Genomic DNA, 16,176 nt, shown 5'->3' with positions numbered 1-16,176 from the left:
TGTGTGACGGTTAAACATACGTGCATTTGTCGCTTCTCCGAACAGATATCCTTCTTTAACACATTCCCCAGTGTTATCTGGGGCAAGTGGACGCTTTCATCACTGACTTTGGTGGTTTTAGATTATCACATGCTATACTATGTAGAAAAATTTATTCTTAAGCGTAAGGAAAATTTTATTGATTGTGGAACATGCTACATATTTCAACAAAACATTGGTCTGTCTTTTTTCAGGTATAATCGGTACTAAACAATCCAAGGTATATATACATATATTGTTACAAACATAAATCCATCAATCATATTATTAATAGTACCGTCAATACATTAACTTATCTCTAACAATCCATTTACTTTCATATAACGAAGCGCACATTCTTATATTTCTATAGAAAAATAATAGGAACTTGTATGAAGCTTATTTTAAAGTAAGAACAAAGTAAAATCAATATAAAACCATCATAATAATACACTGAGAACAAAAAAGAATGATTTGCATGGCTACTCATTTTAATACTGTGTTGTTAGGGGTTAACTAAATGTCCAAAAGCAGAGAAATAAAACAAAAGTAAATGTTTATTGAGGGCATTATTCAGTGGGAATTTATTACGTGAATGCTTTGCATTTACATAACGCAAAATTCACCGATTTATTCTTATAAATAAAGTAACAAAATAAACTTCTTAACGCCTAAAGTTTAATGATTTTCAACTATTTCTTCATAATCCGTTAAAACAGATTGTAAGTATTTAATATTCTAAGACGCTCGTTTTAAATATTAGAATAAACTAATTTGATTACTATCTGGTTCCTTGAATTAGAATAACATTAGAAAATAACTCAACTTTATAAAATACACCAGATGCGCAACTTTAAAAAAGTTGTAATTTTCCACAAAAATAAACATTCGAAATTTTTAGCATTGAATTAACTGAATATGTTTTAGCAAGATAAACTGTATGTTTAGGTGATAATTATTAATACTATTCTTGATACTTTTAGTATAGCTCTTAATAAATACAAACGATGATGCAGAACGGCCTAACTCATCAATTAGCACGCGCATTTTCCACGTTCTAGGTCAGATTAAATTCTTCTAATTGGTTTGAGAAAATAATTTTATGGTTTCATCCTGTTATCTCTTAACTTTTAAAATTTTTAAACTATAAAGAGAGATTTAGTGTTTTTCCCCTTTAAAAATGTATTTCAATTGATATTTTTCTACGTATACTTTAAGCGAACATACTGTTTTTACGAAACTAAGCTGCAACTTTTTTATAGGATAAAATGGGTTCTCAAGACATTCTAATCCTCTAGAACCTATAATAAAAATTTTGGAATTGCAATTGGAGAGTAAAAGTTATATATACAAATTCATTTAAACGTTTTTCTTGAATAATATACTTAAGATGTTTTCATCAGAGCGTAAATACAAAAAATGTAAAATATTTGTATTTAAGGAAAAATATGTAAAATAGCTTGTGAAAAAACAAACTAAAGATGAACCACGCATTGTGAAAAATAAGTACCAAAACTAGAAATGCTTCAAGTTGTGACTAAGAATTTCACACTAATACAGGTTAACAGTAATACTACAGCTTAAAAAGCTGGGAATAAAGACTGAATATGTCACATTAATGCAGGAGTCGAAAGTCATAGTAAAGTTAAAGAAACTACACAGAAAGATGTAAGCATTGAAACAGGTTGCAAGCCAATTTAAAAGCTATAAAAATCAATTATGTATAGTAGTGTGAAAACGTGTTAGAATAAATATAAAAAGTAGATTTCAGGCTACTTTCAGAGAACAGTCAAAGGTAAATTACAGGTGAAACGTTGAAATTTCATTAATCTTCATATTTAGTGCATCAGAAACTTTGTGGAAATACTTATGTTCAGCAAACAGTTCTAATAACCTTTGCTTTAATAACGGCAGTCTTTGAAGCATTGTTGCTGCCTATTAAATCAATGTATTCTTTGCGATTTCACTCCAAATATCTCTGATGCACCTCCATAAAGTTTCTTTCGTTATTATTAAATCATTTGAATGACTCCAGCAGCTTCTTTCTTAAAGGAGTAATTGATATATAGGTTAGATGGGTGTTTGGGATCATTATCTTCTTGGTAGTTGAATTATTTACCAATAATACACAAACCACTGGATATACCATGACGGATTTGTATCTGATGGTACTTGCCCTGATTCTTTATTCTATTTATTTTGCAAATAGTTCCCGTCGCCTCAGCAGGAGAATAACACCCGAACATCATCACACTGTCTCCCCCATGCTTCGTGGTAGGTTCTATGCATTGAGGTAAATATATTTCTTCTTTCTTAACTAGATGTACAACCTACACTTTGAACCAAATATTTCAGATTTGGACTCATCCGTCAATCACACTTTTTCAATCATCAATATTTCAGTTTTTATCAAATTCTTTTCACAATATTTGAAGATTGAAACAATTTTTTTAACTGCTACACGACTAAATATTTCATTCTCGTTGAACCTTTTTTACATTCTAGTACTTTTCTGTCATTTGGTCGTTTATCTCATGCTTAAGATTAATGGCAGTCTTTCTTTTGTTCTTAATCTGTGTAAACAAAGATACTTAACACTAGCATCATTAAATTTAGGTGTTCTGCTTCTTCCTCTCCTATTTTTAAATGTATCTGTCTCGATCTCACAATATAGGGTTTACTTAACTGTGTTTGAGTACCATTTCAAGATAGCAGCAATTTATTTGAGAGTCAAACCAGCAACGCGAAAGGCTTTTATGTGAACCCTGTGACATGACAACAAAACTTAATATATAGCGTTAAACGTTTCTATCAAGGTTTGTTTGTGTACTCCTATTAAATTGATTTATTGTAGCGTATACCGGTACCATATTCTAGCTTCTTTCTATTATAATTAAGACACTGCATAGGGTACCATGACAGTTATATCAGACCCTAAATTTGATCAGTATGTTCATTCAAGCAGCATTGTTAAGACATCTCCTTAATACAAGTATATGGGAATTCTAAAGAATGATAGATATTCTCACCCTGGCTCATTAAACTGTCAACAGCGATCAGTGAAGCATTACCATAAAGTTGAAATTAATATTCTTTAATGGCATAGAAAAATTAGCCACATAAAAGGTAAAGGATAACAAAACATTCTCTTGTCCTAACACTTTTTCACAGTACTGTAAATTCAGCATGATTACTATGACAGGAGTAGGCTTGAGCTCATACAATATAGCTTTAGCATAATTCCGTATCTTAAAGCCCAAGGTGGACAGAACATAAATAGCTCTTTGTGTAGTTTTGGGTTTAATAACATAACAATAACAACTTGACAAAGTATAATAAAATAAAAGTATAAAATAAGCAATCGAATTTTTCGCACATACAAAAATATATATTGAAGATAATTAGATATGTTATTATTACTTATGTGTGTATAAATGTCATCTATACCAAACATTGGAAGTACACGAGACCAACAGCTCATATGGCAATGTCTTGTTTGTCCAACTTGATGTCTATCGCCGAATGCTCGTCAGGTTATTCTAAAACGTCATCACAGTTCAAAAGTTCGTTGAACCTATAAAAAAAGCAAAAATCAAATATATATTCTGACAAACAATATTTTGGTGTCTCATTAATATTACTAAAGGTCTTTAAAACTTAGAAAGCGTAAGTCTAATTAAAATGGACTAAAACAGATTTGTCGTTGTACATTGTATTATATGCAATATATAGATGCAATATGTGCTTATATAGATTTAACTGTTGCACACAGGAAATAACATTGGTTTGATTTATCGCAAAATTTTACGAAAGTATTTGCGATAGCCCTTCTTAATTTAATAGTGAAATAATAGAAGAAAGGAAGCTAGTCATCACCACCCACTGCCTACACTTATTTTACCTTCTTTAAGCAACAAATACTGTGATTGCTCATTACATTATAAAGCCATTAGGGTTAAAATGGTGAGCATGTATGGTGGAATGGAGATTTAAGCCCCATGACTGGTAGACAGTGAGTCGAGCGCCCTAACAATCTGACCAGTCACAGACAGTAAGGTGCTGCATGAACAGTAATAGGGGTTTTCAGTTTTAAACAAATATATAAAATAAATCGTATGAGTAGGCTCAAGCTGAAGAGTGAATTTTAAAGTAAACCGTATTTTGAAAATAATAACATTTGTGTTATTTTGTTCGATAGTACGAAATTAACACATAGTTCTAAAGGTATGAAACATATATTGTTGGGAGAAAAGGTACAATGATTTGATAATTAGTTATAGAAATTAGTTTTTTTAATCACATTTATTCTACAGAGATCAATATATTGTGGGCTGTTCATCTAATCCACCACCAGTCTGAAGAATTTAACATAACGATCGCATTTCGACAGCCTATGTTTAACGTTTACATAATTTCGGTAAGAACATTTTATAGCTTTCATTGTGCTAGTTAGAGATAAGAAATATGAAAAATGTATGTGAAAATAATTGTATATATGTAGTAGCTGAATGACTAAAGCATTTTTCTTCTTCTCTGCATACTTATTGTCCAAAAATGAGAGATATTAGTTTAAGCCTTCTTCAGAGATCTTGAGACATAACATGAAAAGCTTTAGATCTTGTTTATGTGTACATATTCACTTCAGTAAAACCATAAATAAGAGTGGACTTTACAAATAAGAATAACTGGTTACCAGCTAGATATATGTATATTTTACTAAAAATTTGATTGATATCATTAATATTTTATTTTGGCTAAATGCTAATATCCTACCATCCTTAGATATAAAACAAAATCCTGTATCCAATTGTGTTCGTATTCAAGCATTGACATATAATTGCTAGAATACTTGTAACATTGTAAGCTATATGAAGCATATTACATGATAAAATCCACATATTCCCAAAGAAATTTATTTTTAATTTACTTCTATAGCCATAGTTTTGAAATACTTAGTCATTTCTATACAACAAAGAATACACATTAGTTTCAGTTCACATAACTTTCAATCCACAATTAAGAAGACTCATTTTCAGAGGCTTTGAGAATAAGTTTGTAACAAGAATGGCAAACACCAGAAACAAACAGTCATTCTAGTAAGTTTGTTTGTTTTCTTGAATTTCGCACAAAGCTACTCGAGGGCTATCTGTGCTAGCCGTCTCTAATTTAGTAGTGTAAGACTATAGGAAAGGCAGCTAGTCATCACCACCCACCGCCAACTCTTGGGCTACTCTTTTATTAACGTATAGTGGGATTGACCGTCACATTATAACGTCCCCACGGCTGGGAGGGCGAGCATGTTTGGCGCGAAGGGGATGCGAACCCGCGACCCTCAGATTACGAGTAACACGCCTTAACAAGCTTGGCCATGCTGGGCCTCATTCTAGTAAGTAAATGGCAAGAGATACTCTGGTATAGCTTCTTTAGAAGTTGCAAAGAAATCCTGATGTGTTATGGAGAATGATCTGTTATGACAGGTATGAGATAGATAACAACATATATTAGTACCTACACCATCAGTGTTACAGAGTTAACGAGCAGATGTATTGTAATATAAATGTCTACGCGAAAAATTTAAGTGATTTTCAAATGGTTGATGAATTAATTTACTTATATTCAATTATATCCAATCTTAAAGGAAAAAGGAGAAGCCAAATTAAGGTGAAATTTTAAAATTATGTCAGAGAATAATATAGATGCTAGAAGAAAAAAGCTTCTGTCGAAGTAATTAAAAAACACCAAGGCAAAAATCATCCTTTCTATCAAGAATTCGTAAAAAGATTGAACTATGTGAATAAAAAAAACAATTATTTCTTTCCGAAAACAAGAAAATATTGAAAAAACAACGCTTTGCTGTGCTGGAAGGATTCTAGTCTACAGAGGAAACAATGTGATAATAAAAACTAAAAAAAATGAATTACTTGCCAAAGGAGTGATTGAATGTGCACAACATGGTGTACCAGTGGTTGCAGAAACTGCATATCTTGAAGACCTTAACTGATCACCACATCCTCAAGAAGTTGTGCATCTGCACTTAATCTTTTCATACTTGAAAGAGACTAACATTGTCAAGGACACAGAAAGTTGAAAGCAAAGAGTTGTCTTCAGTGTGATGTATATTAATGAAAATAATAAAAGACGTTCTAGTGCGAATTTTCGACCCAAATATTAATAGAATAATATTGTCAGTCTTTAATTTGTTCCTAGGACAACTCTAATATGTTCAAATATTTATATATATTGATTACCTATATGACACGTTGTCACTTAAAGATCTTAAATTAAATAAGAAAAGAGTAAATTAACAGATCTTGGGTTATTACAACCTATATATAAGTCTTTAGGAAGGAATGAGGCGTAGATGAACTCAAACTGACAATCTTATGACATCAATTCATTTTTTTTTCTATTTACTTCTATATAGTACTACAATCGGATTAACATATGTAACGAATTTATTTACTTATCTGTTCTCTAGGTAGCAGTAAAATCGGTACATCAGCTAGATGTAACTGATGGGTTTCTCATCGTAATAATCTTAAATGTAATAATGAGATTTATTTCGTTGTCGGAATAGAAATATATACATTATTTAAGATTTCTGGTCTTAAAAGGCAGTAAAATAAATCAAAATCAGACGTTCGCTACCATTCTTTTTTAATTTTTCAGTTCAAATACATATATAATTATTTAACTAGTGATCAGATTCAATGGACAAAACGTGTATAGAGCCTCTTATTATACCTAATGATTACTAAAGTTTATTTTTATATATTTCTGTATTTATTTTACGTATTTTAACTTTTATTTAGATATTCTACCTTCCACTGGCGTTAGGTATTCTTCCTGCTGTATTTTTGGTACATTATGAGCTCAACCTTCTCTATCAAGTCTGGATACACTCTCGGGTAAGTATATCTGTTCCTGAAGTAGTTAAGTTATTATTGAATCTATACATCTGACTATCCTTATAATGAAGTATAGCTCAGATAACTAATTGTTGTAACTTAAAGTTGCATGTAGAATAAAGCTTTCATATTTAACAGGCTTTAAAGTTATTAAACAATACATATATAAGAAGTAGCTATATTCGGTAAATCTGACAATGTAATTATTTTCGTTTTTGTGTTTTTGTAATTTAAAACTAAAACAAGCTACCCAAATACAGGGTCTCACAACACCATTGTATTATCAAGTATCAATGTTCGTATTCCTTTCATGTATAACAGATAACAGAGAAGTAGGTTTGATTTCTGTTAAAGTTAAAAATAGAAATTTCAAGATGAAAGCACGTATGTGCATTTTGAACCATTACATTCATTCTTTTTTCAACTCAATCTGAAATACTTGGCTAAAACACAGTTTATGATTCTCTTAGTTCATCAGTGTATTAACTGGTTCTACTTATACCACTTTGTTTTTTATTTGTACTAAAATAAAAGGTATATTCGAAGTGTTTAAGACAAAATGTGAATCCAATATGACTTAGTGGTTAATACGCCGGTCTGTAGGTTGGAAGATCAGTTGTTTTCGTCTCGTTGCCAAAAAATTGCGCTCCATATTTTATGGTCGTACGTGTGGTATAAGTTAGTTAGTTAGTTATCACCATTAGATTCCATCTAGGAACATAGGGCCGCAATTGCTTGCGGATTCTTCAACAAGGATTTAAGTTAGTAGGTTGTTAGCCCACTGCACCGAGCTGTCCCTAATTTAGCAGTGTAAGACTAGAGGGAAGGCAGCTAGTCATCACCACCCACCGCCAACTCTTGGGCTACTCTTTTACCAACGAATAGTGGGATTGACCGTAACATTATAACGCCCCCACGGCTGGGAGGGCGAGCATGTTTGGCGCGACCCTCGGATTACGAGTCGCACGCCTTACGCGCTAGGCCATGCCAGGCCCTGTGTGGTATAAGAGTAATAGCGAAATTTTACTGTTATGATAGAGTAGTTCAAAATTTGGTAGGGTGTGCTGTGAATTTGGTGAGCTAAGAAATGTACTTCAGTAATAATTGAACAGTTCATTCTGCGTTATATATAGGCAGTTGTCTCATAGTTTTAAATGCGTATACACTTTTAATTCTTATATATGCATAGATTATAGTTTGCATTTGTTTCATGTTAAGCACGAAACCACACAATGGACTACCTGTGCTTTGTCTACTGTCTTCGAAACCCCACTTTTAGTTTTGTTAGTGCTCATATTTATTGCTTGGTTTATTTCTTTGTTTAGAATTAAGCACAAAGCTACACGACAATCTCTCTGTGTTCTGTGGGTATCTAAATCCGGTTTCTAGCGGAGAGAGTCCGCAAACATACCGCTATGTCACAGGAGAATTATCGCTTGGTAACTGAGAGCACAAACTTTAATTAAAATACTTGGCTTAACTAAAAATTAAATCAAGTTTTATCAAATGTCTTTACAGCTCGAATCAAGTATTTTTATACGTTATACAATTTTTACATAATTAAGTTTCATGACTTTGCATTTTGCACCAGAAAATTAATGTTTAAATCAAAATATTTTATATACTTATCATTATTTAAAAAGAAAAAGCGCTTTAGGTTGTTTTTGTATAAATAATATGAAATGAAAGACACCAGCAAGTGTTCAGACAAAGTGCCTTCTAAAGATTAAACGCTAAACTTGAGGTTTATAATAACAAAGATCGAGTTTCAACTACCCGCAGCGGGCCAAGTAGTGACAGCCAATTGTGAAGCTTTGCGCTTAGCAACAAACAAGTTGTTATTTGTGATAACAGGGAATTGTAGAACATTTTGCTTGAAGAAAGGTTTATGCGAAAAGTTAATTGACGTTTATAAAAAAATCGGTGTTTCTATGTTATTTCAACGATTTGTGACGTTTAGTCATGACAGAAAAAGGCAACATTATTAACACAAACGTGTTTAGTTTAGGGCGAATTCCAAAACATACGAACGGTGCATAGCCGTCACAATCATCTTATAATTGGAGGAATATCAAGTTGTATCTTAGAAGTAAGAGAATAATCTTATAATGAAACAACGAAGTGAGGATCACATCAATTTCAAAAATACCTTTCTATAGCATATTAAACAGAACAAACAACTTAGAGAACGAAAGATCAGCACACACACATATTGGGCCTGGCATGGCCAGGTGGTTAGGGAACTCGACTCTCAATCTGAGGATCGTGGGTTCCAATTCCCATCACACCAAATATGCTCGTCCTTTTAGCAGTAGGGGCGTTAGAATGTGACGTTCAATCCCACTATTCGTTAGTAAAAGAGTAGCTCAAGAGTTGAATGGTGGTGATGACTAACTGCCTTCACTCTAGTCTTACACTGCTAAATTAGGGATGATTAGCGCAGATATCCATCATGTAGCAGCTTTGCGTAAAATTGGAAAAAACAACAACAAACAAATATATACACATATTTGGATGTAAAACTGTCTAAATTCCTTCAGTGATGTGTAAAACTACTGCTACCATGTCAAGCTTCACAGATCACTTCTTCCCTTTGAAACAGTGTTTGCAAACAAGTTGCACATATCTCAATTAAATGTACAAAAATATTTTATGCAGATATAAATCACAAGTTCAGCAGCTTCTCTCGAGACACATTGGTTCGAATGAATCATGTACTGAAAACTGCCTAACAAGGGAGGAATTTGTTGCAAAACAGAGAATTGAGTGTATTTGAACGTCTGTGACAAAACAGGGGGTTCTTTCCCGTTGACCATAAGATGATAAATATTTTTTAACCATGGCGTTGAGGATGTAACGGAAATTGTTTGTAAGGTTTTATGTTGTCGTTGGTTTCTTATATAATAGAAAACTTAAATTTCATAAAATGCATAAATAAATAAGATCGAACAGACACGGTTATGTGAGATACAATTCTTGTATTGTAAGGCCAGGAAGAAGGTGTAAGGGCATCAGAGTTCATCCCAAATTTTTAAATCAACATTTGATTGTAACTGGTTCAAGGATGTGATGAATAACAATGTTGGAAAGCGATAAGTGCACGGGCTTACAACGCCAAAACTCAGAGTTCGTGACAGATACACAATATTTTTAGACGTGGCTTTATTCTAAGAAAAAGAAAAAGAAATTGAAGTAGTAACTTTGTTTCTTTTTTATTTTATAATTTGATTATTATATCTATTGTAAACAGTTTGGAAACATCAAAGGATGTTCAGTTTAGGATTAAGTGTTTAATTTATTTCAGCTGTTTGACAAGCTGGAACTACTAGAGTATATGTTAAACACCCCTAGCCATCATCGTGTGCACCATGGTGAGAAGAGTTCAATTTATTATTCAGAGAGATATATTAACACTTACCTTCCTAAAGTATTTGCAAATGGCTATATAAATAGTTATATAGACCACTGTCTAATATGGTGTAGCACTATCCTTGGTATGAATAGTTGCTGCCATTCTGAAAAGTATCTGTTAACAGGGTTTGGTAGATGCCTGTGGTAATTGTTTCTGTCGTTTTTCCAAATACTTAGACAGTTCATAACGACTTAAAAGCTATGATCTAACCCTTCAAAAACCATTCCAGTCCCTTCTAAGATCCTAAGAAATTTTATAGGTTTAAAAAACTTGATTTTTGGACTAATATTTTGAGAAATTGAACAAGTAGTTTGAAACCATATAAAGGTTATACGTTTCCTATGATAGAGTATATTTTCCTTGATGAAAGAAAACAATTATATTCGAGTAGATACAAATCCTCCATAGTTTAAAGAACGCGTTAACTTAAAATAACTTTATGAGTATTTAGATGTGCAAACTACAGATATAGACCTTAACGTAATTAATGTGCCACATCGTATTTTATAGTTTTTTTTCAGTTTAAATACAGCGACCATTAATATTCAACTGCTCGTCATCAGTCTCATATTTAGCTATCTCTTGAAGATTAACCCTAATAACATTTTGAACAATAAATATCTTGGATTACATTTCTTTTAACCTACCGTGGTGGTGTTGAATGCTTTGCTTATTTCATTCCTTCTAAAGTAAATTTAATTATTTATGGGAATAATGTCGAGAGACTTCACAAACTCAAGCCGTTCAACCCGTGGCAGTAACATCATACTCAGAAAAGTATTCATGCGTTAGATTCAAAAATTATTCGTCACTTTTTCACAATTTAAAGAAGTAACAACTTTTATACTTTGTCAGGAATTTCAGTTTACGATAACTTCATAAACGTGTTGTAACATAACATTATCGATACAAGCCTAAGAAACAGTGAACAAACACGGCAGCTGTTTATTCCACTCACATCAGTGTATATATAATGTTTTTATTTTTAACCTAACCTGACTTGGAGCATTTTGTCTTCTCACGAATGTATCTTGGCACTACTAATTTTTTTATATGGGCTTTTTTCTTCTTATTGTCGCTAATGCTGTTTACTAGTCTTAGCTCTGTTCATAAATGTGTGTGAAAATCATTTCTTTACGCTTACTGTCCCTAGGTAACTAATGAAGGCTCTAATGTTTTAGGACTTTGCACCTATTCAGTGGTCTTTTTGATACCGACACAAGAACTGAATGGATGCCTATCATTTTTAAGGTTTTGAGATTAACTTAAAATTAATGTTTTAGACCAGTGAACAGTTTGAAACAACACAGTAGTCGATACTTTCCTTTGAAAAACATTAGTCAGTGTTCATAATTTCTATCAATATAATTCACTCTTTCGTCTTTATTCGTAGAGATATTCGCTTTTGTAAAGTTTCTTTATAAAATAAAAAGTTTGCTATGTTAATTAAAATATCTTAGTTTTTTTTTATTATGAAAGTAAAGGCTAATTTGATAGTTGAATTATTATAAAAAGTCCAATTAAACATTTCATCAAATAGAGATTGCTAAATCAAACTCTGCTCCACTGCACAGTGTATGTTCAATGTCATAATAAATGAGGTTAGCTACTCAGAAATTGTTTCGCATGATATTACTCTTGGAAGTGAGTAAAGAAAAATTTAATTATGTTGATACTGTTTCATGTTTGTTTCTCTTTGACTATTCCAAATATATATATATATATATATATATGTATCAGTGTATGTGTTAGTTTTCTTTCTTAAACGTAAGAAAATGTTTCAACCCTTTTCACTTTATAAAGTTACACGTGAAGTAGTCTATCTATCTAACTTATACAAAACGTTAACTACGGGTTATTATGCATAGGTTTCTTACTTTATAAATCATATAATATGGTCTGTTGGTAACATAAGTAGAAATTATTGTGGTTTTTCTTATGGAAAGTAGTCTGAGCGAAACAAACTATACATTTATATCTGTTGTTTAATATATCTTTCTTTAGTGGGTAGAGATATGACTCTAGTAACAAGAAAATAATAGCATCTCGACCTCAAATTATAATAATACTACCTTGTAAATGACTTTCCTTTGTTACAATTCCAATCTGAGCGGATGAGTTATGGTCTTGTACAAAAGATTTAATCGACAGCAACATGTAGCGTTCAAAATATATAAATACTAGTTAAGGAAGTCTTGTTCAGTTTATTGTCAGCGTAACCGTAATATAGAGTAACAGAAGCAACTGATCTATAGATCATGCCTCTCTTACTCTTTCTAATGTGTTTTAACTTCACATGACTTGTTTATAATATCAGTAGTCGTTAAAACTAAATTATTTTAGTCTAAGGTTTTTGTTGTTTCTTTTCTTACTGCTCAAGGTTCATGGCCCACAAGTAAAATACGATCTTCCTCTACCTACGTGGCGCATAGTGTACCTCAACATTCACTTTTATATGCTGTTGATTTTCTTTGGTGACCTTTCTATTCAGCATAAAGTATGTATGTAAGAAGATAGCATTAATAATGTAAAGAACAGATGTTCTCAGTCATACATCTTCTGCCACAATATTATCACTAAACAAAAAATAACAACAAATATTACGGCTAAAACACTATAGTATACTGAGTTTAGATACTATAAAAAAATAGAGTGAACACGTATAAAAGTAGTTGAAATGTTTGTTTATTATGTTATATTTAGAATATTCTGGACAATTTAAATATAACCTTGATCTCGTGTAATCTGTTCAATTGTTTTTCAATTTTTTTCTTGTTTACAATCTGAGAGGACTAAGACCCCACATGCAATGTGTCAGAAAAGAACTCAAAAGTCAAGTAAACATAAAATACAAATATACATCTATACTAGTACATAACAAATCATGTAACCAACACAACCAGTTGAATATTAACAAAATTTTCAACTTACTGAAATGACAATGAATAGATAAGAAATAAATAAACTGTTAATATTAGTTATATTATTAATTATAACAATACCTATTTATTTCTAAATACAATGGTGGAGATTTTTTGGTCATTTAAGAAGCTTTAGCTACTGGTTTGTATAAACAAGTTTGTAAACACTTTTTGTTGTACATTAATACAAACATTCTGTTATTTCAAGAAAACAAATTAACATAAAGCTTGTGTTATTTCGCAAAAACGCAAATCGTATTCTCCAAACTATACAAAATTATTGTAGTGTTACAAACATGCAGAATTTTTTTGCGATTTGTAATAACACAAATGGAGTGCTTGTGATTATTTATATACCATTGGTTGTTGTCCAATCACATTTTTCTTATATGTATGGAGATTGCTTAAAATTAATCAGAATATATGTATCGACCAACATATTTAGATTCTGTTTTCTTAGTCTTCATTAACATTGTTTTTAATTTGAATTTGTATTTCAGCCTTAAAGATTTGTTTTCTTTATTGTTAAGCACAAATTACTCACCATTTAAACACCATGTGTTATATCAAACACAATTCTTATTATTAGAGACAAACTACTATTAAAAATTTGCGATTCATAGAGAGACTAGAGGGAAGGCAGCTAATCAACACCAACCGCCGCCAGATCTTGAGCTACTTTTCATCATCAAATAGTAGGATTGACCGTTAGATTATAATGCCTTCAGAGCTAAAAGTACTAGTACTTTCGCTGACGAAGATTCAAACCCGCGATTTGTAATGTAATTTGCTTATTTCCGAAAAAAATAGAATAAATTACAGCTTAAATTACCCATAGTAACTGTTAAAGCACGCTTTGCATTAAACACAATTATACAACCTTCTTATAAAAATTTGGTAAAATTAGTTCCAGCTAATGACTTGTTGACCCATTGAAGCTCGGATTTAATCTACTAATTCAGTCCAAAATTTAAAAACTAACTGGTTTGATAAATATAATTGGGGAATATTCCAAGTCAATATTCTATACCTAAAAACGTAAAATATTATACGTAATAGCAAAGGAGAAGTGAGATAGTCACATAAAATAAATTAACAAGGCCAAAATTCGCGAGTGAATTTAACATATCCATTTCGCAATCCAGATTTGATATAAAAATTATGAAAAACAAAGAAAATCTAAAACTGCCCATATCACTGCTTGGAACAAGGAAAGCAGTATCCTTGTACCAAATCGTATGATTTAAAAAGACATGAATAGTTCAAGGAAACCCTAACACGTGCCTACCATGCTGAAAAGTGAGGAAAAGAAGAAACTTCAAATTATCTATATACGTGTTTGGAAGCTAGAAAGAGTATCAGCATCCTGAATATCACGACATTTTGTCAAATAAAGGCTAATTAATTGACCCAAAGCACTAAAATTATGGGTTTATTTAATCTTTAGGCACACTAAAATGACAAAGAATGGTGTAATCTCACAGCGGAATAATTGTTAAGAAACCTAAAAATTTGCTTTTTTATGGATCTTTTCTCTACAATTACTAAAAATGGTAAATCCTCCATTTTTCAATGTCACTGTGTGAGATTCAAAATCCCGTGTAAATTGATCAAAATATGGCTGAATAATTAACCTCAAACCATTAAATTATGCTCTTTTGTGATCTCAGTTTCGAGTCTTTTAGACGCTAAACCGACAAATTCAGCATTTTTGTATTCGTGTGTTAGAGGAATGAACATTTTATTTTGCAAATTTAAATTCTGATTATTGTGAATGTGATTGCACAGGATCGCGAAATATTAATTTTTGTGTTATTTTCATTTTGACCCATTAAAATCTATAAAAAAGCCTAGATCATATGAGGTATTTTTATGTGTTGTACCAAGATGTAATACCAAGTTTCAAGTGAAACCGCCGAGAAATGAAGGAATGGCGTCAACTGGAAAGTCTTATGTTGTAGTTTTTTGTTTTGTTTTAATTTCATATATTTTTAGAAATAAGTCATTTGCTTTTCATCTGACTCTTTCATTTCTTGGGTTTGATATAATAATTATCAAGAGCGGATATTAACTGATAGGTTCGTGACGTGAAGAATATGAGTATAAATATTCTCCACATTTGTAGCCATGAGGATGTTATAAAAGTGACAGTGAAAGCATTATTTCGTTAAAAGATTCAGACAAAGCCCTTATGACGGCGGGAGCTGCTAGCCAGTTGTTCTCTCTCTGAGAAATACGAGTTCAAACCTAGGAACAGCTGTACCTGACTTCCAGGTTTCTCTGACAAATGTTTAGTCTATATTTGCATTGGGTGCCTTTAATATTGAAAATTCGAAATTGTAAATAACTTTTGATATGTTTCGTATGTTTATCGAACTGAAGTTATTTATTACATATAAATACAATTATTTGTAAAATAATGATTTCTTTGTAATTTGCTGTATAACATTTAACTTGAAATATTTGATTAAATAAAAATAAATATGGGCTTCTAATAACATCTTTTAAATAACTAGTGTAAAGGAATATGTTTGTTGTTGTTATTTTCTTTTCTTAAGAACTAAGCCAGCTGACGGTAATTGGTGGAGTGATGTACTGTTTTATTACACAAATGACGATCGGAGTTATTATGAACAACAAGTAAGAACTTATAAATGTAATTGTTAATCACTTTTTCTAATCAAATAAATATTTACCATCCAAAAGCTATAGATTACAAATATTTTTAAAATTTACTGAAGTGATTTTATTATTAGGGCTCTTTTTTGTTTACCTTGTCGTTGAGAGCAAAGCTACACAATATCCACAGATCTGTGCTCACCTCAGAGTTAGAATTCTGAGGTTTAGCTTTAAAATTATTCGGGTTTCTCGTTTAGCCAGGGGAGATATATTCATTGTTTTACACATATTAAATGTA

At 31.6% G+C, this 16,176-nt stretch overlaps 1 protein-coding gene across 2 annotated transcripts; it reads left to right on the top strand.

Annotated features, from left to right (window-relative positions):
- The first annotated feature begins 4,258 nt into the window (after positions 1-4,258).
- Positions 4,259-15,707, top strand: LOC143234368 (alkylglycerol monooxygenase-like). Of its 2 annotated transcripts, XM_076471676.1 has the most exons (5): positions 4,259-4,435; positions 6,831-6,926; positions 10,231-10,297; positions 12,719-12,835; positions 15,434-15,707. In XM_076471676.1, exons 1-4 carry the CDS (start codon positions 4,412-4,414, stop codon positions 12,814-12,816), a joined length of 285 nt encoding a protein of 94 aa, XP_076327791.1. In that variant the 5' UTR covers positions 4,259-4,411; the 3' UTR covers positions 12,817-12,835; positions 15,434-15,707. The 2 variants fall into 2 exon arrangements, with proteins under 2 accessions (XP_076327791.1, XP_076327792.1); XM_076471677.1 differs by lacking the exon at positions 10,231-10,297.
- Positions 15,708-16,176: the final 469 nt, after the last annotated feature.

The sequence above is a fragment of the Tachypleus tridentatus genome, chromosome 12 (genome assembly GCF_004210375.1).
Source record: "Tachypleus tridentatus isolate NWPU-2018 chromosome 12, ASM421037v1, whole genome shotgun sequence".
Classification (NCBI taxonomy): Eukaryota; Metazoa; Arthropoda; class Merostomata; order Xiphosura; family Limulidae; genus Tachypleus; species Tachypleus tridentatus.
Note: the sequence above shows the minus strand (reverse complement) of the source record. Positions and strands in the feature narration are given on the sequence as shown.

Excerpts from the sequence above, each read along its gene's own strand:
- LOC143234368 (XM_076471676.1), top strand. The coding sequence starts at position 4,412 with ATGTTTAACGTTTACATAATTTCG. Across the intron at positions 6,927-10,230 it reads AAGTCTGGATACACTCTCGG|CTGTTTGACAAGCTGGAACT; the intron begins GTAAGTATATCT and ends AATTTATTTCAG. Across the intron at positions 10,298-12,718 it reads CCATCATCGTGTGCACCATG|GTTCATGGCCCACAAGTAAA; the intron begins GTGAGAAGAGTT and ends TTACTGCTCAAG.